General features: G+C 48.0%; 1 protein-coding gene across 1 annotated transcript; it reads left to right on the top strand.

Moving 5' to 3' along the window:
* Window positions 1–4,681: 4,681 nt before the first annotated feature.
* Window positions 4,682–5,702, top strand: IUM83_06572 (putative SET domain-containing protein; the record flags this gene model as incomplete). The annotated part of the gene is made up of 8 exons (XM_067930794.1): window positions 4,682–4,716; window positions 4,785–4,793; window positions 4,850–4,868; window positions 4,951–5,025; window positions 5,145–5,259; window positions 5,363–5,385; window positions 5,555–5,596; window positions 5,658–5,702. 8 exons carry the CDS (start codon window positions 4,682–4,684, stop codon window positions 5,700–5,702), a joined length of 363 nt encoding a protein of 120 aa, XP_067789663.1.
* Window positions 5,703–13,754: the final 8,052 nt, after the last annotated feature.

Below are 13,754 nucleotides of genomic sequence, written 5' to 3' on the forward strand. Positions count from 1 at the left end.
CGTACTCCCGGCAGAGATTCCTGCGAAGCTTCTGCAGGACAGGGGGGTTCAGCGCGAGATTGATCTCGTGCCGGGCATAAAGTATTGTGTCACGCAGCAGTGGCCACTGCCGTGAGATCAGGTGAAGGCGATATTTGAAAGTCGTCGCAAAGCAGGACAAGTGTGAGACAAGCCCCCGCACAGTGCCCCGACGTTCTGTGTCAAAAAGCCACAGGGCGGATGGCGCATCGTTCATGCGTACAACAAGCTGAACGATGCGACAGTAGCGGCGAAGATGCCGCTACCACGAAAAGATGACAGCATCGATTCGATGGCCGGGAACACTGTTTATAGCGCACTTGATCTGCGTGACGGATTTGGTGTCTTTATTGGATTTATAATTAATTCAAATTATTAATAAATCTAACGCTTCCTCATACCCGTAGCGCACGTGTAAGCTGTAGTAGTGAACCAAATAGACCCACTACATCCAGCGGTTGACAAACCGCGGTACTATTCGGTGGCAACGAGACCACCGTAGCATTTGCCTGCTCGGCTACAAGGCGCTGTCCTTCCTCCAACACATGACAATCAAAATTGTCAAAGGGGAGGACAGTTGGTCGATCAACTTCATATTTTAGTTGTTTTTTCTACGTAAAACTTACACATTGATTTATCAATCCATGCACGCTCTTGCGTAGCATAGAATTGTAGGGGGGGAGGGGTAAGATTCGAACTCCTCGCTTTCTATCTTACCACCAGGCACACCACGGAAGATGAATAAAATGGGAAATTTTGTTCCTACATAATACAAAATAAAATAATTATGTCAGACTAATTACATCCCCGCAAAAAACGTTGCTTACAGTCATCTCCAATCGCAAGAACTGCGGTTATCCGGCCTGTATCTCTGTTGTTGGCGAGGATGCGCGTCAAATATTGCCGACCCTTCAAAGCCCAACTATCTATCAGCATGTCGAACAAGACAGCTGTCTCGTCAGCATTCATGATGTCACCGCCTCGAAATGCTCGGTACAACGGACAGAACTCCAAGCTGAACTTTATACGCGTTTCCTCTAACCCTTCGTACGACTTCTTGGCCCCGTGCGGCTTCTGTGAGGAAAATACGTAGCAAAACAATTGAAATTACAACAAAATACACAAATTTTATTTCAAATAATTCCCAATATATTTCGTCTTCAAATAATTTAACGTTTTGCTATGCTCTGCACCATGCGATCCAGCGCAATTTCCCCGCAGTTTTTGTCGTTCAGGTAAAATGCCATCCGCTCTGGGTTAGTCTTCCATATCAATTCGATTACCCTTGCAGTTGACAGAATCTAAGCAATTTCACGCAGATAGAATCAATACAGATAATAAAATCAAGTTGCAGACTTACTGCTTCGTCCTGGCGGGTGTGCTTCATGTACGTTAAAAGGTAAGAAACGCGAGGATTTTTTCTTTGCACCCCTGCCCTTTCCACGTCTTAGATCGCGCGTTACCCGAGAACTCACGATTTTTTTATTTGTACTTCGTTCATCCGTGGACGGTCCCGCGCGCAATGGTGAGCTCACGCATCGCCATCTCGACTCCAATCTTGCCCACTAAATCTAGTGCCTCTCGCTTGCGCTTGACGCACATACTTTCAGAACTAAGGCCGGTTCTCAACCGAAGCGTTTTTCTTGACGCGTGCGTTGCAAGCGTACCCTAAAACACGTCGAAGCCGGACGGGCGCCATGTCAAAGGAGGGGAGTGGTGTGAAGGACAATACAAATATTTCAATGCATCGATTGGCCAAAAATAGTTAACGCGTGGCCGACGAATGCATTGTGCCGAATCATGTTTGTAACGTGCTGTTAACCATTTAAATTAAAAACTGTCCGAAAACGCAAGCGTCCGCTTTGGTGAGAACTGACCTAAGTGGTGATTTAGGTGGAGCGAGGTCGTGTTTTGCTACGAGCCATTCAATATTATTTGATAGGCAATTGGTCAACAACATTAATGACGCGTTTTAATTGGTTAATAATGTGACAGCCATATTCCATTGTAATTGTACATTGCCTGTCTGATTGGTCGATTTTTGTGTTGCCAGATTTTTTTGGACGATGTTAGAGCTACCAAATTTAGGCCTTTCTATGAAGGACTGGGTCAAAGCCTCAAAGAGAAGCCCTGCGGACCATCCAAAGGCTTTATTTAATCCGAAAATAGACCTTAAAACGCGTGAAGGACCTCGTGGAAGAGCACTAGGTAAGAAGGACATGCCCAAGGACCGGAAACTTGCGGCACAGCTCGCACCCTTCTGGATGCAACCGACAGTTTGGCTGGAATCGGCGGGTTTGTTTTCACCCCCACCCTCGCCATATGTTTGATAACCCTAAACGCATTTGTGCATTTTGGCCTAAAGGTCAATATTTTGTGTTTTTCTGTAAAAACAACCAAATATTGACAAAAGATTGGCCCTAAATTCGGTAGCTCTAGCGTGCTCCGATTTTTTCGTCGTTGTCAGTCTCTACACTCCTGGCCAAATTAATCCGGCCACCCATCTATTTGACCGTAGCTCAGTCAATTCGACAGATATGACGCTGCGGTTTTGATATGTATTCTGTATAGTACAGCGAAGCACAGTATTTGTGCTAATAATTGCGTTTTTTGCTGTTTGCGGGGTAGCTCCCATACAATAAACCGTTTCGGGCGTGCGGTCCAAACTTCCGGCCACCCGAGTCCATACTGATATGAAGATAAGTGCAACGAAATGATTGGGGCAAAGCCCCCCTATAATGAAACGAACTTCTTGACTTTTTACTCTGTTTTACAGCTTCATGTACCCTTTTTACAGGACACAATTGACGTTATTAGAAAGCGGGTTAGGGCGGACATTTTATCATTCAACGCACTTGAGCAATTTCGATCGAAATTTACCTCTATATTGGAACTTCAAGAATCAGATGTTAGACGTTTCAAATAGTGGTTCGGCAGAACCACCTGATGCGAATGATTTAACTGCCACTAAACTGAGGTCAATTTTTTAAGATACCCAGAAAGTACCCTTTTGTATCAGGCACCGAAGGATTGCGTCTTGATCCGACGCTTTAGCTACGACTTAGCCGTGACGATTTAGGTCGTGTACCCACCCCTTCAGCTCGGTCGACCCTGAATAGCGTTGAGGGGCACTGTGATTTAGTGGATATTACATCAAATGCGACAGCGATGGCGCCCGTAAGAAGTCGGTAAAAACGTTGGATGGGTACACGATGTGTATCTGATCCCGCCTGATAAATGAAGACTGAATTTGCACGAAAAGCACCAGTACATTTTTGAAGCCCTCCACCGTGCGCGTCGAGGGGCCGCCAAGGTAGTGGTCATCTCCGTCGCCCCTACGTGCAACGGCAGCATATGCGTTGCGTGGTTATGGTGTGGGGTGTCGTCACGGTGAACTATACGGGACGACCGTCACGTCAAAGCACCCTGATATTCTTTTGTATCTGGTGCCAGCGGCTTAAGCTCCTTCCGGTTGATGGAGAAAGGAGGTGGTAGGAACCCTGCACTTCAACCGGTCACTTTCGATTTGGATTGACGCGCCACACGTGTGCTTTCAGCTCACCCACTCTACGCAAGCATGGACATTCTGGATGTTATACACAACGAAGTTCTCAAGCAGACAGAAGAAATCGTTGTCAACTACTTCTCGCGCGTTGTCGACTTTCGCGACTTTATTACGACTACTCACCCCGCTGCGGATGTCTGCGTCACGCTCAAATTGCGTTGCCTCTCTTCCGAGCGGCTTCCTAACTGTCGAGGGATTCGCGTTACCATGGTTGACCCCTTCGCGATAGAGCCTACGCTTTATGACCAGGGTGACCTGACGCCGTTGAATATTGGGTCAAACCTTGCGCAGGTGACTGTGTGGGATGCCAATTCGGTGTCGTATGGGATACCTAACGTCGACTTCTATCCCGGTGCGGTGTATACTCTCCGTGGCGTCCAATATGTTGGGATCTATGACAACGTGGCTAGAGGCAGTATGCACTACGAGCCCGACAACTCGGACTCCATTCGTCAGCTGGGACCACCTCTGAAAGTGTCGAATATGCACCTCTAGCATTGAAGGCGAGGAGGAATACACTCAAGAGACCCTGGTGCTACAGCGTCAGGTCGGGATAATGTCAGCAGATTAAAAAAACTGAAAGAATTTGTTTCTGCCACTGCTGCTGCAACAACAGGAGAAACCAACACTTACTGGAGCGCTGGATGACCATTCCTGACAGGTATGAGTTGTAGAGTACTTCCGTAGCGAACCTGATGCCTGATGCTGTCTGTGTTTGATGTATTTGTAGCTGGACCTTGGTACTGGGGTGGTGTAGGTTATCGTGAATGTATTTGGCTGTTGATGGGCAAGAAATCGGTGTACAGTTGATATTCAGGTGGGAAGTCGTCGATGTTTGTAGAAACGAGAGTTGGCTACATGTGGTACCTTGAAACTGTGCGGCTGCAGCGAGGATGGTGCTGGAAGCAAGCGTACCGGAGACTGGAGGGCACATTCTGTGATGAGTCGTCAAGTACTACGTAAGGATGGGACCTACAAAGCTGGTTTAGACCGATGGCTAGGTAACGTCACTTTTGTTTTGTGTGCAGGTTATGGAGATTGGATCTACGCACTCAATGAAACAACTAAAGATGGATCTGTTTTTGACGAGAGAAGGGCATGAGCTTCTCTGGCAGGGTTCGCGACCACAAACGGTAGGGGCACCTAAGAAAACCGTGTTGCAAGCTATGACGATGTGCTAATCGAATCGATCATAATGCAGCAGCGTTCTGTAATTGGGGTATATACCGAGTATGAAGACGTTTCGCAGAACCTCTACATTTGTAGGTCTCGCAAAGAACCACCGGTAAGCTCAGGTTTTGAAGGGAAAATGCAATTGTGATGATTGCAAAGCTAACGGTGCTCTTATGAACTAATTTCCGCGACAGGAAATCCCGTACTGCCACTGTGCCGCCCGTACCGACTGGCGAGAAACCTGCGGCCCTGGCTGCGAAAATCGAGCGGTATTTTCGTGTGAATAATGCTCGGATGTATATGTATACACTATGCTAAGAAAGCTTCTAAGACCAAGTTTGAATGCGTTGCTGGTCATTGCTTTTCAACAATAACGTGCGGAAATCAGCGGATGCAACGAGGTGACCACGCAGCAATGGGTCTCAAACCTATCGAAGGAAAAGGGATCTCTCTCGTAACAGATGTGGCAATCGCAAAGGACGACCTCGTCGCGCAGTACGTCGGTGAGGTTTTGAGTCGGGAAATGTATGCGAATCGAGAGCGAGCGGTACGCGTATTGAGAGCCGATGCGAGGGTAACTACTAATTTTGAACCAATGGCATACAGGAAGCGCGGCGTTCGCAAAACACGTACGGCATGGTTGTGACAGACAAGGAGGTCATCGACGCACGTTACGTTGGTGGTATGGCTCGGTTCGCTAACCATAGCTGCGAGCCGAACTGCAATGTTGAGCGTTGGGAGGTAGCCGGGGAAACGTGCTGTGGTTTGTTTGCTAACCGAGCAATCGAACGAGGCGAGGAGATAACGATATCTTACGGGTTCAAGCTGAGTACAGACAAAGTAAGACAAACAACATTGGCTAAGCTTTTGGCTACCAACTACCTAACTATTTCGACTGCAGGAGAAGATCAAGTGCTTGTGCGGCTCTTCTAGATGCAGAGGGTAACTTTGAGCTGGATTGCCAACAAGGATGCCTTCGAAGGAGGTCTGATGCGGTTACGCCACGAAGCTTCTAAACGGATGGATACCCAAGCATGGTTGTTAGGGTAGAGCAGCTTTCGTTGAGTCCGATCCCGAGCATTGCATGTGGAAATTATTCCCTGTTCGTGCGGCTCGTCGTTATTCAATAGCAGAATTTAAGAAAACTCAAATCTCCTTCAGTGATATTGGATTGGTAACCTGGTCGTTAATATCTTTCTACTTCTACGGTGCGCCACTCACAGCGCGTCGCGCGAAGCCTCACAACGTTGAATTTTGCAGGTGGATAGTTGCAGCAGGTAGAACTGTGAGTATGGTTATGCAAACGGCATTGCATATGGCAACCGGTAGAACTGTGAGCAGCTGCCGTGAGGATGGAACGCGAAGTAGAGGAAATTTTGCGGCACTGCGGAGAAAGAAGTAATGCTACCGTTAGGGAATCATCGAATCATCAGTCCATGATTCCGTGTAGAGATACACCGAAAAACAGGCAAGAAGTGAAGTGCAGCTCGATCAGGATACATTGCTGAGTTACCCGAAAGTACCCGCGGCAGGGCTGCGACAATATGATAGAGTAAAAGTATGGACATGCGTAGCAAATACTGCATTGAGCAGCAAAAGTCTTCCCGCACCTCTAAAACGACCCAAACTCTACTTTTATACTACGTATCCATTCTGGGTTTCAGGCTTTTTCAAAGCGTGTCTTCAGTCAAAACATCTATTTTTGAAAGCCTGGTAATGTATATAGTATGTCATACGTACTGGTGGATAAGTACACCGCCGCGAGTCTAAAAATAGTAACTGTTGAACAGTATAAGCTAGAATGGACCGGAACTGATAAGATATTTGTTGATCCAATGTTCATACGAACCACGCTATGATGCACAGGTTCCCGACGAGCGAAGGATTCCACTGACGCCACAGAAGGATACGATCATCTCTCGCATCTTCGCTCAGCACTTTTGCTTTTGAGCAGTGCTACACACTCACCCCTGACCATTCGACGCATTTTGCAAGACCAACCATGGAGCTGCTGAAGGCTATCCAAAATGACGTGCAGAAGCAGAGAGAAGAGGCGGAGGTCAACCTCTTTTCGTGCGTCGCTGATTTCCGCGAGTTCATCTCGGCTACCGAGCCGGCTGTGGATGTGAGCGTGACGCTCAAGCTGTGCTGTCTTTCTTCGGAGCGTATTATTGGAGGTCGTGGAACCCGCGTCACTGGGATTGACGCCAGTCAACGCTCCATGTTCGAGTTGACGGCGGATGCGTTGCATGACCTGACGCCTCTGAAGAGAAAGCCCTACCTTGTTCAGGTAACGGTTTGGGACGCGAAGCCGAAGAAGGGATCATACGGGAAGCCCAACATGGAATTCTGCCCTGGTGCGGTGTACACGTTCCACCAAGTCGACGGCGTTGGGTTCTATGCGAACATTGCGAAAGGCAGTGTGCAGTACGAGCGCGACAATACCTTCAAAATCTACGAAGAGTAGCCCCCCTCCAAGAAGCGCAAGACCCAAGGAGAGGCCTTGCCGTCGTCTCCGAACTCCAAGTCTCCAGCAACCTCGTCGGGCATGGGTACCCAATCCGGCGATGACGAGTCTGACTACGACATGGCAGACGAAGGGAGCAAGAAAGTGAGAGCTTGTGCTCCGCTGACGCGCAGTAAGAGCGGTGATCACATCAGTGTGTGAACTGGAGAAACGAACACACGACACGGGGTCGCAGCATGCACGATGTTTGGCTGTGGGCATTGAACGGTGCAAGTTGCTTTCATCCAGAACTAACTACGCGCGAGTGAGTGTTGAGGCTGTAAGATAGTTCATTTCATGTAGCAGATTTGAATGCAAAAGAGTGATTTGACTCTGAAAAAAACACGGGCGCTGTTACGTCTATGAAGAGATCTTGCGTGCCTTGTATTTTCTAGCAGTTGTGCCACTTTATGTGACTATACGATAGCCGGAAGTCATTTTAGTTGAAGTCGATGACTAGAACTTGCCTGAATGCCATACTTTACAACTGCTGTAGCGGAAATGGATTCAAGGGGTGAGGATGTGCAGATATAGTTGTAGAGTTGCAAAACAAACAAAACAGAAGAAGCCGACAGTGGACCATACCCCGGGTGAGGCTCACCCAAAATCTAGCAGATTTAAGCCGTAGAGTGGGTTTGTTGATGCTGGGGGAGTCCTCCAACATCCGTCGCTTCAGCTCTGAATGAGCATCCAGACCATTTGGCAAGACGATGGCAAGAGCTGCCAAGTTGACACGACGCGCGAAAGCCGCAAACGTGCTCTGAAGGCAACAGCAAAATCTACTGTCCTGTATCGTAAAGCAACGCCAAACCCAAAAGCAACACCAAAGCCTACGGTGTCTGTTGATGACGTTGAAGCAGAGCGCACCAGAGCCCAGCTCGGGCGACACGAGGAAACAAAAAAAAACAGAACGCAGATACTCAGCAGCTTCCTCGCAACAAGCGGAGAAAGAAGTCGATGCTTCGATTGAATGCAGACGATGAAGAAAATATCGAGGACGACAAAAAAGGTTAGTGTTTTTCGTACGGACTTCTGGTCTGGGAGACTCACCTAGCGACAATTGTATACGTTGTAGCGTTTTTCGGGGGCATCGATGACCCACTGTTTCGTGTATGCGGAAGCTGTGGGGAGCTCGCAAACTCAGTGAATGCCGTGCTAAGATTGTACGAATTTGAATCCAGGTTTTTGATCCCCTTCGCAACGAGGAAGGAGCAGTGGAAATTATACCGGAGGGTCTTGTCTCGAGTGTGTCTGGCGGGGATACGCAGTCAACGCAGTCGATTTGGCTGTGTGATCGATGCTATCGATCACTACGCTCGCGAAGCACACCTAAGTTCTGTCGGAGCAGTGGATTCCGAATCTGTGAGGTGCCTAAAGAACTGGCTGTACTTAATCGGATGGAGGCAAGAATGGTCGGATTGGGGATCTCGTTCACTACGTGCGTGAATCTCTACCGTGGCGGCCAAGAATTCACTCGAGGCAATGCTATAAATTATTGGAATGACCCTGGAGCAAGAGTAAGAGAACTACCGAGGCCGTTGAAGGAATGTGGGGTTGTTTTTCTCACGTCCAAGTCGGACAAAACCACAGAGTATTTTCGCGTCCGGCCTGCATTGGTGCGGAGCGCGTTGAAGTGGCTGATTGCTAACAACGATCTCTACAAAAACGTCTCGATTTCGGAGGAAAATCGCCGTGCGCTAGAAGAAGTAGACACCACACAAGACATACCAACGATATCTGTAACAGATGAGGAAGTACAGGAGCTAAGAGGTCACACTCAGCAGGTCAACAGCGAGAATCGTGATTATCCCGTCACTAGCAGTGAGCATGATTCGCTGACTTTACCAGATTGTGTGACGGACGAACTCCAGGATCCGGCGCTCGACCCCACCTGCAGCACGGAAGATTGTGCAACATGCACTACCCAGTACGATGACGCGAGCGTGTTTGCTCAATCTCAATTGGCGAGCTCAAATGGAGATGATGAAAGAAGTGACGTACTTGACAATCTAACTGAATCGTTTGAACTTGAAGGCAGTCAGGGCAATAAAGAGAGCGAATTAGAACAGCTGATGAGAGCGGCAGGTGTAAATGCATCGGATCCTGCTATTCCTATTGGTGAGCTGCGACGTCAAGAACATCCGATAGATGAATACGGGACGGAGCATTTAATGCTGTGTTGCTTCCCTACCTTGTTTCCGGATGGAAAAGGAGGATATCACCCGGTTAATGATAATGAAGGTAGAATGCACGAGTACAGCTTAGCCGACTTCTGCGCACACCTTATGAGGTGGCATGACAGACGTTTTATAATTCACGGGAATTTCAAGTTTTTCTGCATGAATTTGATTCAGAGAAGACAAATCGATGGCCTGGTGAGACGAGTTCGTGTTACGGACAGCCGTGTCGCTGCAGTAGAAACTGCAGGGTGTGGGCGTGATCAAAGTCCCAGAAGAGATTGCGGACATCCGTTTAACGAAAAAGAAGAACTCAATGCTGCAATCCAGGTGTTAGATTCGTTAAAGCCATTTTTTCGGGTAATACGGGGTAGTGGGTTGTACTGGTTCAACGCCCGCGACGATTTAATGGCCATGATTGGGAACCGTGTGCTACCAACAAGGTGGCCTACTTTCGTTTTAACCTTGAGCGCCGCTGACTCTATTTGGCCGGACTTCGCTCGAGCATGTAACCCCGCCCTGACACTAGCAGAATGCAGGCAACTTTCTTTGAAGAGCGAAGAAAATACTTGAATCAAAACCCCGACATCAGTGCGAGGCATTTTAATCGGCGCTTCCAGACGTTTTTTGATACTATTTTGTGCGGTAAAGCACAACCACTAGGCAAGATCATTGATCATTTCTGGAGAGTTGAGTTTCAGCAGCGTGGTTCACCCCACGTTCATTGCCTACTCTGGATCGAAGATGCCCCAGATGTGCTAAAGCTGTCAGAAACCGATGAAGGACGAGCGGAGCTTGCCGCATTTGTTGATAAACATATATCGGTTTTGTCGAAAACACTACAACAATTAAATAGCTGTTCGTGTACTACATGCGGCGTGCATCGCACCGGTAAGGTGGATATCTTGGCGTTAAGACCCCCAGCAATTGGAACCGTCGAATGGGAATGTGATCTTTCCAGGCTCGTACAGCGCGTACAACAGCATGAGTGCTATGCAAACTCATCGTGTAGGAAAAAAAGCTCCAATTGTCGCTTTGGATTCCCTAAAAATCTGCAAGAGAAAACGATTATTGAAACAAATGTTGGCGCGGATGGAACTCCATCATTAAAGGTACATTTAAGACGTGAGGTGTCCACGATCAACAATTATTCACCGCATTTACTATCTTGTTGGCGTGCTAATATGGATCTACAATTGATCGGTAATTCATATGGAGCCGCAGAGTACGCGGGGGCTTACATTAGCAAAGCAGAGCCTGATACGCTACGCTTTCGACGCGTAATTGCTAGAGCGATCCAGCGGTGTGACCCAAACCTGTCGTATCACTCGGTTCTGAAACGCGTAGCAAATTCTACGCTGTCTGTGAGAGAAGTTGGTGCTCCCGAGGCGATCTACATCTTACTAAGAACGCTTCCTATGCATAGTAAGTCGCGGTCGGTCGTAAAAGTGAAAGTCCTGCGCCATAATCTTAGATACTACCGCGTGGAGCCGCAGGGAGTAGAGGATCTCATTGCACTGAACCAATTTAACTCGAATTCAATTAGAATCGAGCCCATCGAGCGAGCATACATGAACCGGCCAGCTGATACTTTATTCGAGTCGATGAGCTTCGCAACATTCGTTGAGGAATATGAAGCGATACCTGAGATAGTCAAAAAGCAAAAACGTGGTGATATCTGGAAACGGGTGGACGGGGAAGGGTGGATAGCACGCCGAAACAAGGCGGTGGTGGTGCAGAAGTCCCCGTGGATGCACCCGGTTTCGGGGAACGCAAATTTTTGCTTTTCGGAAGTGTTTCTGTATGTTCCCTGGAGATCATTGAAAGACTTGCCACAGACTGATGAGCAGTGTATCAAACGCTTTTTTGAAGTACAAGAAGCGAATTTGCATAAAGAGCTTCGGCAAGAGTCCAATGCTAAGCTGGCCCGGCAACACAAGCTAGATCTACTCAGAAATTCCCGCGATTCATGTAGTATTTCTTCTTTCCCTGCTTCTGAATACGTTTTTATTGACAACCCATGTGTAGGCGATGAACATTCTCAAGAAGAGCCAACGGATGAAGTCGCTTCGGGAAACCTCAATGGCGTTGACTTAAAACCTAGGCATACCTACTCGGCGGAAGTCATGAGCAAAGCTCGTGATTTTATAAATGTGCGTTTAAAGCCGTGGTCGAAAGAGAAACAAGACCAGCGTACACTAGGAAACGTATTTCACGAGAATACCAGGAAAATATCGCATTATCGCTATCCGATAAATGACTGTGAGGAAACTAGAAGAGAAAATAGTACGGAAACAATGGCCAAATAGCAGTGGGTGCCGTTTGCCCTTGCAATGGAGCAGTCTCGAAAACGGTTTAAATGTTCGCTGGAAAAGTCGAGTTGCAAACCACTCCAGATGATAATAAATGGCGAAGGCGGGTCCGAAAGAGCTGGTTGACCCGGCACATAGTGAAAGACGTGCATAACGTCTTCGGTGAGCACGGTTCGACGCGACGAAGATCAAAACGCGTTCTACTACTTGCTCACCAAGGGACAGCAGCGTTTAACATCAAGGGGAAGACGCTATGTTCGGCCCTTGGGTTTTCCTCTTTTTCTAAGTTTGCATTCTCTGTACCATATAAATCCTTGACAGAAACCAAAACTGGTCCGACTAAGCTGAAAAACATGCAGCAGCAATTCAAGGACGTGCACCTCGTCATTGTTGACGAGTTCAGCATGATTTCGTGTGGGATGCTGTACTGGATAGATAGGCGGATGCGAGAAATCTGGCCGAGTGACTCGGATGGGTTATTCGGAGGTAGAGACGTTTATTTTACAGGCGATGCAGCTCAGTTAGACCCTGTAGTACCGAGCTCGCTTTCAACACCACTAGTTAAAATGTCAAACGTGGTTCAAAGACGCGGAAGGGAGATCTGGTTTAGTATTCAGACTGTGTGTACCTTAACGAGCCAAAATAGAGGCAAACTTGATCCAGAGTGGTTTAGTGCTCTTCGTAGATTGAGGCAGAAGGTGTAGTGGGTCTAACTTGACTCACTACTTTAGCTTACACGTTGCGCAACGTGTATGAGGAAGCGTAAGTACTTAGTAATTACTTAGGTTAATTATATTTGAATACACAAATATAAGTTAACTTAGACAAGACTCCAAGTAGCTAGTTTAAGGTAAAATGAGAACTGTATTGCTTGTAAATTGATCTTCCTCTAAAATCTGCTAAAAACTGTTTATCATCTATGAAAGGGTTGACAGCGGCTGGCTGTCAGAGCTCCGCTAATATGCATGACTCTGATTGGTAGAAAGATGCTGCTTTCTACCAATAAGATCTTTGGGTATGTGTGGACCACTCACTGTGGTGGTCCACTTCAATGTATCCATCGGTGTGTCTTACACCAATGTGAGGAAGTATCCAAAACGTTTAACAGATAACCTATCTGTTAAATTCACAAGTGGCTTGCAGCCACTTGTACGTGTAACCCCGTTACACCATCCCCCCCTTAAGGTTAGACGCGCGGGGTCTCCGCACGTCAATCTTCGGAATTGACGATTCGTCAATTCTTCGCGTTTGGAGAAGAAACCCGCGCTCATTCAACGATGAGCGCGCCACAGAAGAAGACCTCGAAGTCGGTGGGGAGTCATCTCTCCATCGACGACTACTTCGAGCGCCAGAAGGCGAAGTACGGCGACGTCGTCTACTTCGACGACGACGATGAAGACATGGAGGGCGAGGAGGACTCGCCCTCAAAGCGTAAAGACTCAGTGTCGAGCGAATCGCTCGACCCTCACGCCAAGAATGTTCGCCCGCGTGAAGGGGACGAATCGGACGCTTCGAGTTCGAAGCGTTCGCGTACTGAGAGTGATACCCCACTCACTTCCGCTGGGGCTCTCAGTACTCCGCGCGCTGCTGCTGCAGCGCGTGATTCCAAAGCTCAAGGCTCTCCGCGCGCTGCGCCTGCAGCGTGTGATCCATGGATGCCGTCCGCGCCCGAGATCGCGGACCGGTTTGGGAACTCGGTACCTCCGAATGAGGTGCCGTTGTACGTATGCAGCGCCATCAAAGATGACGCTGTGGCTGCCGAGCTGCACTTTGATGCGGAAACGCATCAAAGGCGCGATTACTACATCGGACTCTTTCATGAGCTCCGATGGTTTCAAAGCAAGAAGACTTCTTCTCGCAGCAAAGTGCCCGAATGGCAGGCACTTTGTCAAAGCTGGAACGCCTTTGTTGAGAACTTCAACAAGAAACCGAGTGCTTACCGTGATCGGATTAAGCAAGCGCGTGATCGCTTCGAGACGTACTCGAAGCATGGAAAGTTGGAG

This window comes from Phytophthora cinnamomi (genome assembly GCF_018691715.1).
Source record: "Phytophthora cinnamomi strain GKB4 chromosome Unknown Contig50, whole genome shotgun sequence".
Lineage (NCBI taxonomy): Eukaryota > Oomycota > Peronosporomycetes > Peronosporales > Peronosporaceae > Phytophthora > Phytophthora cinnamomi.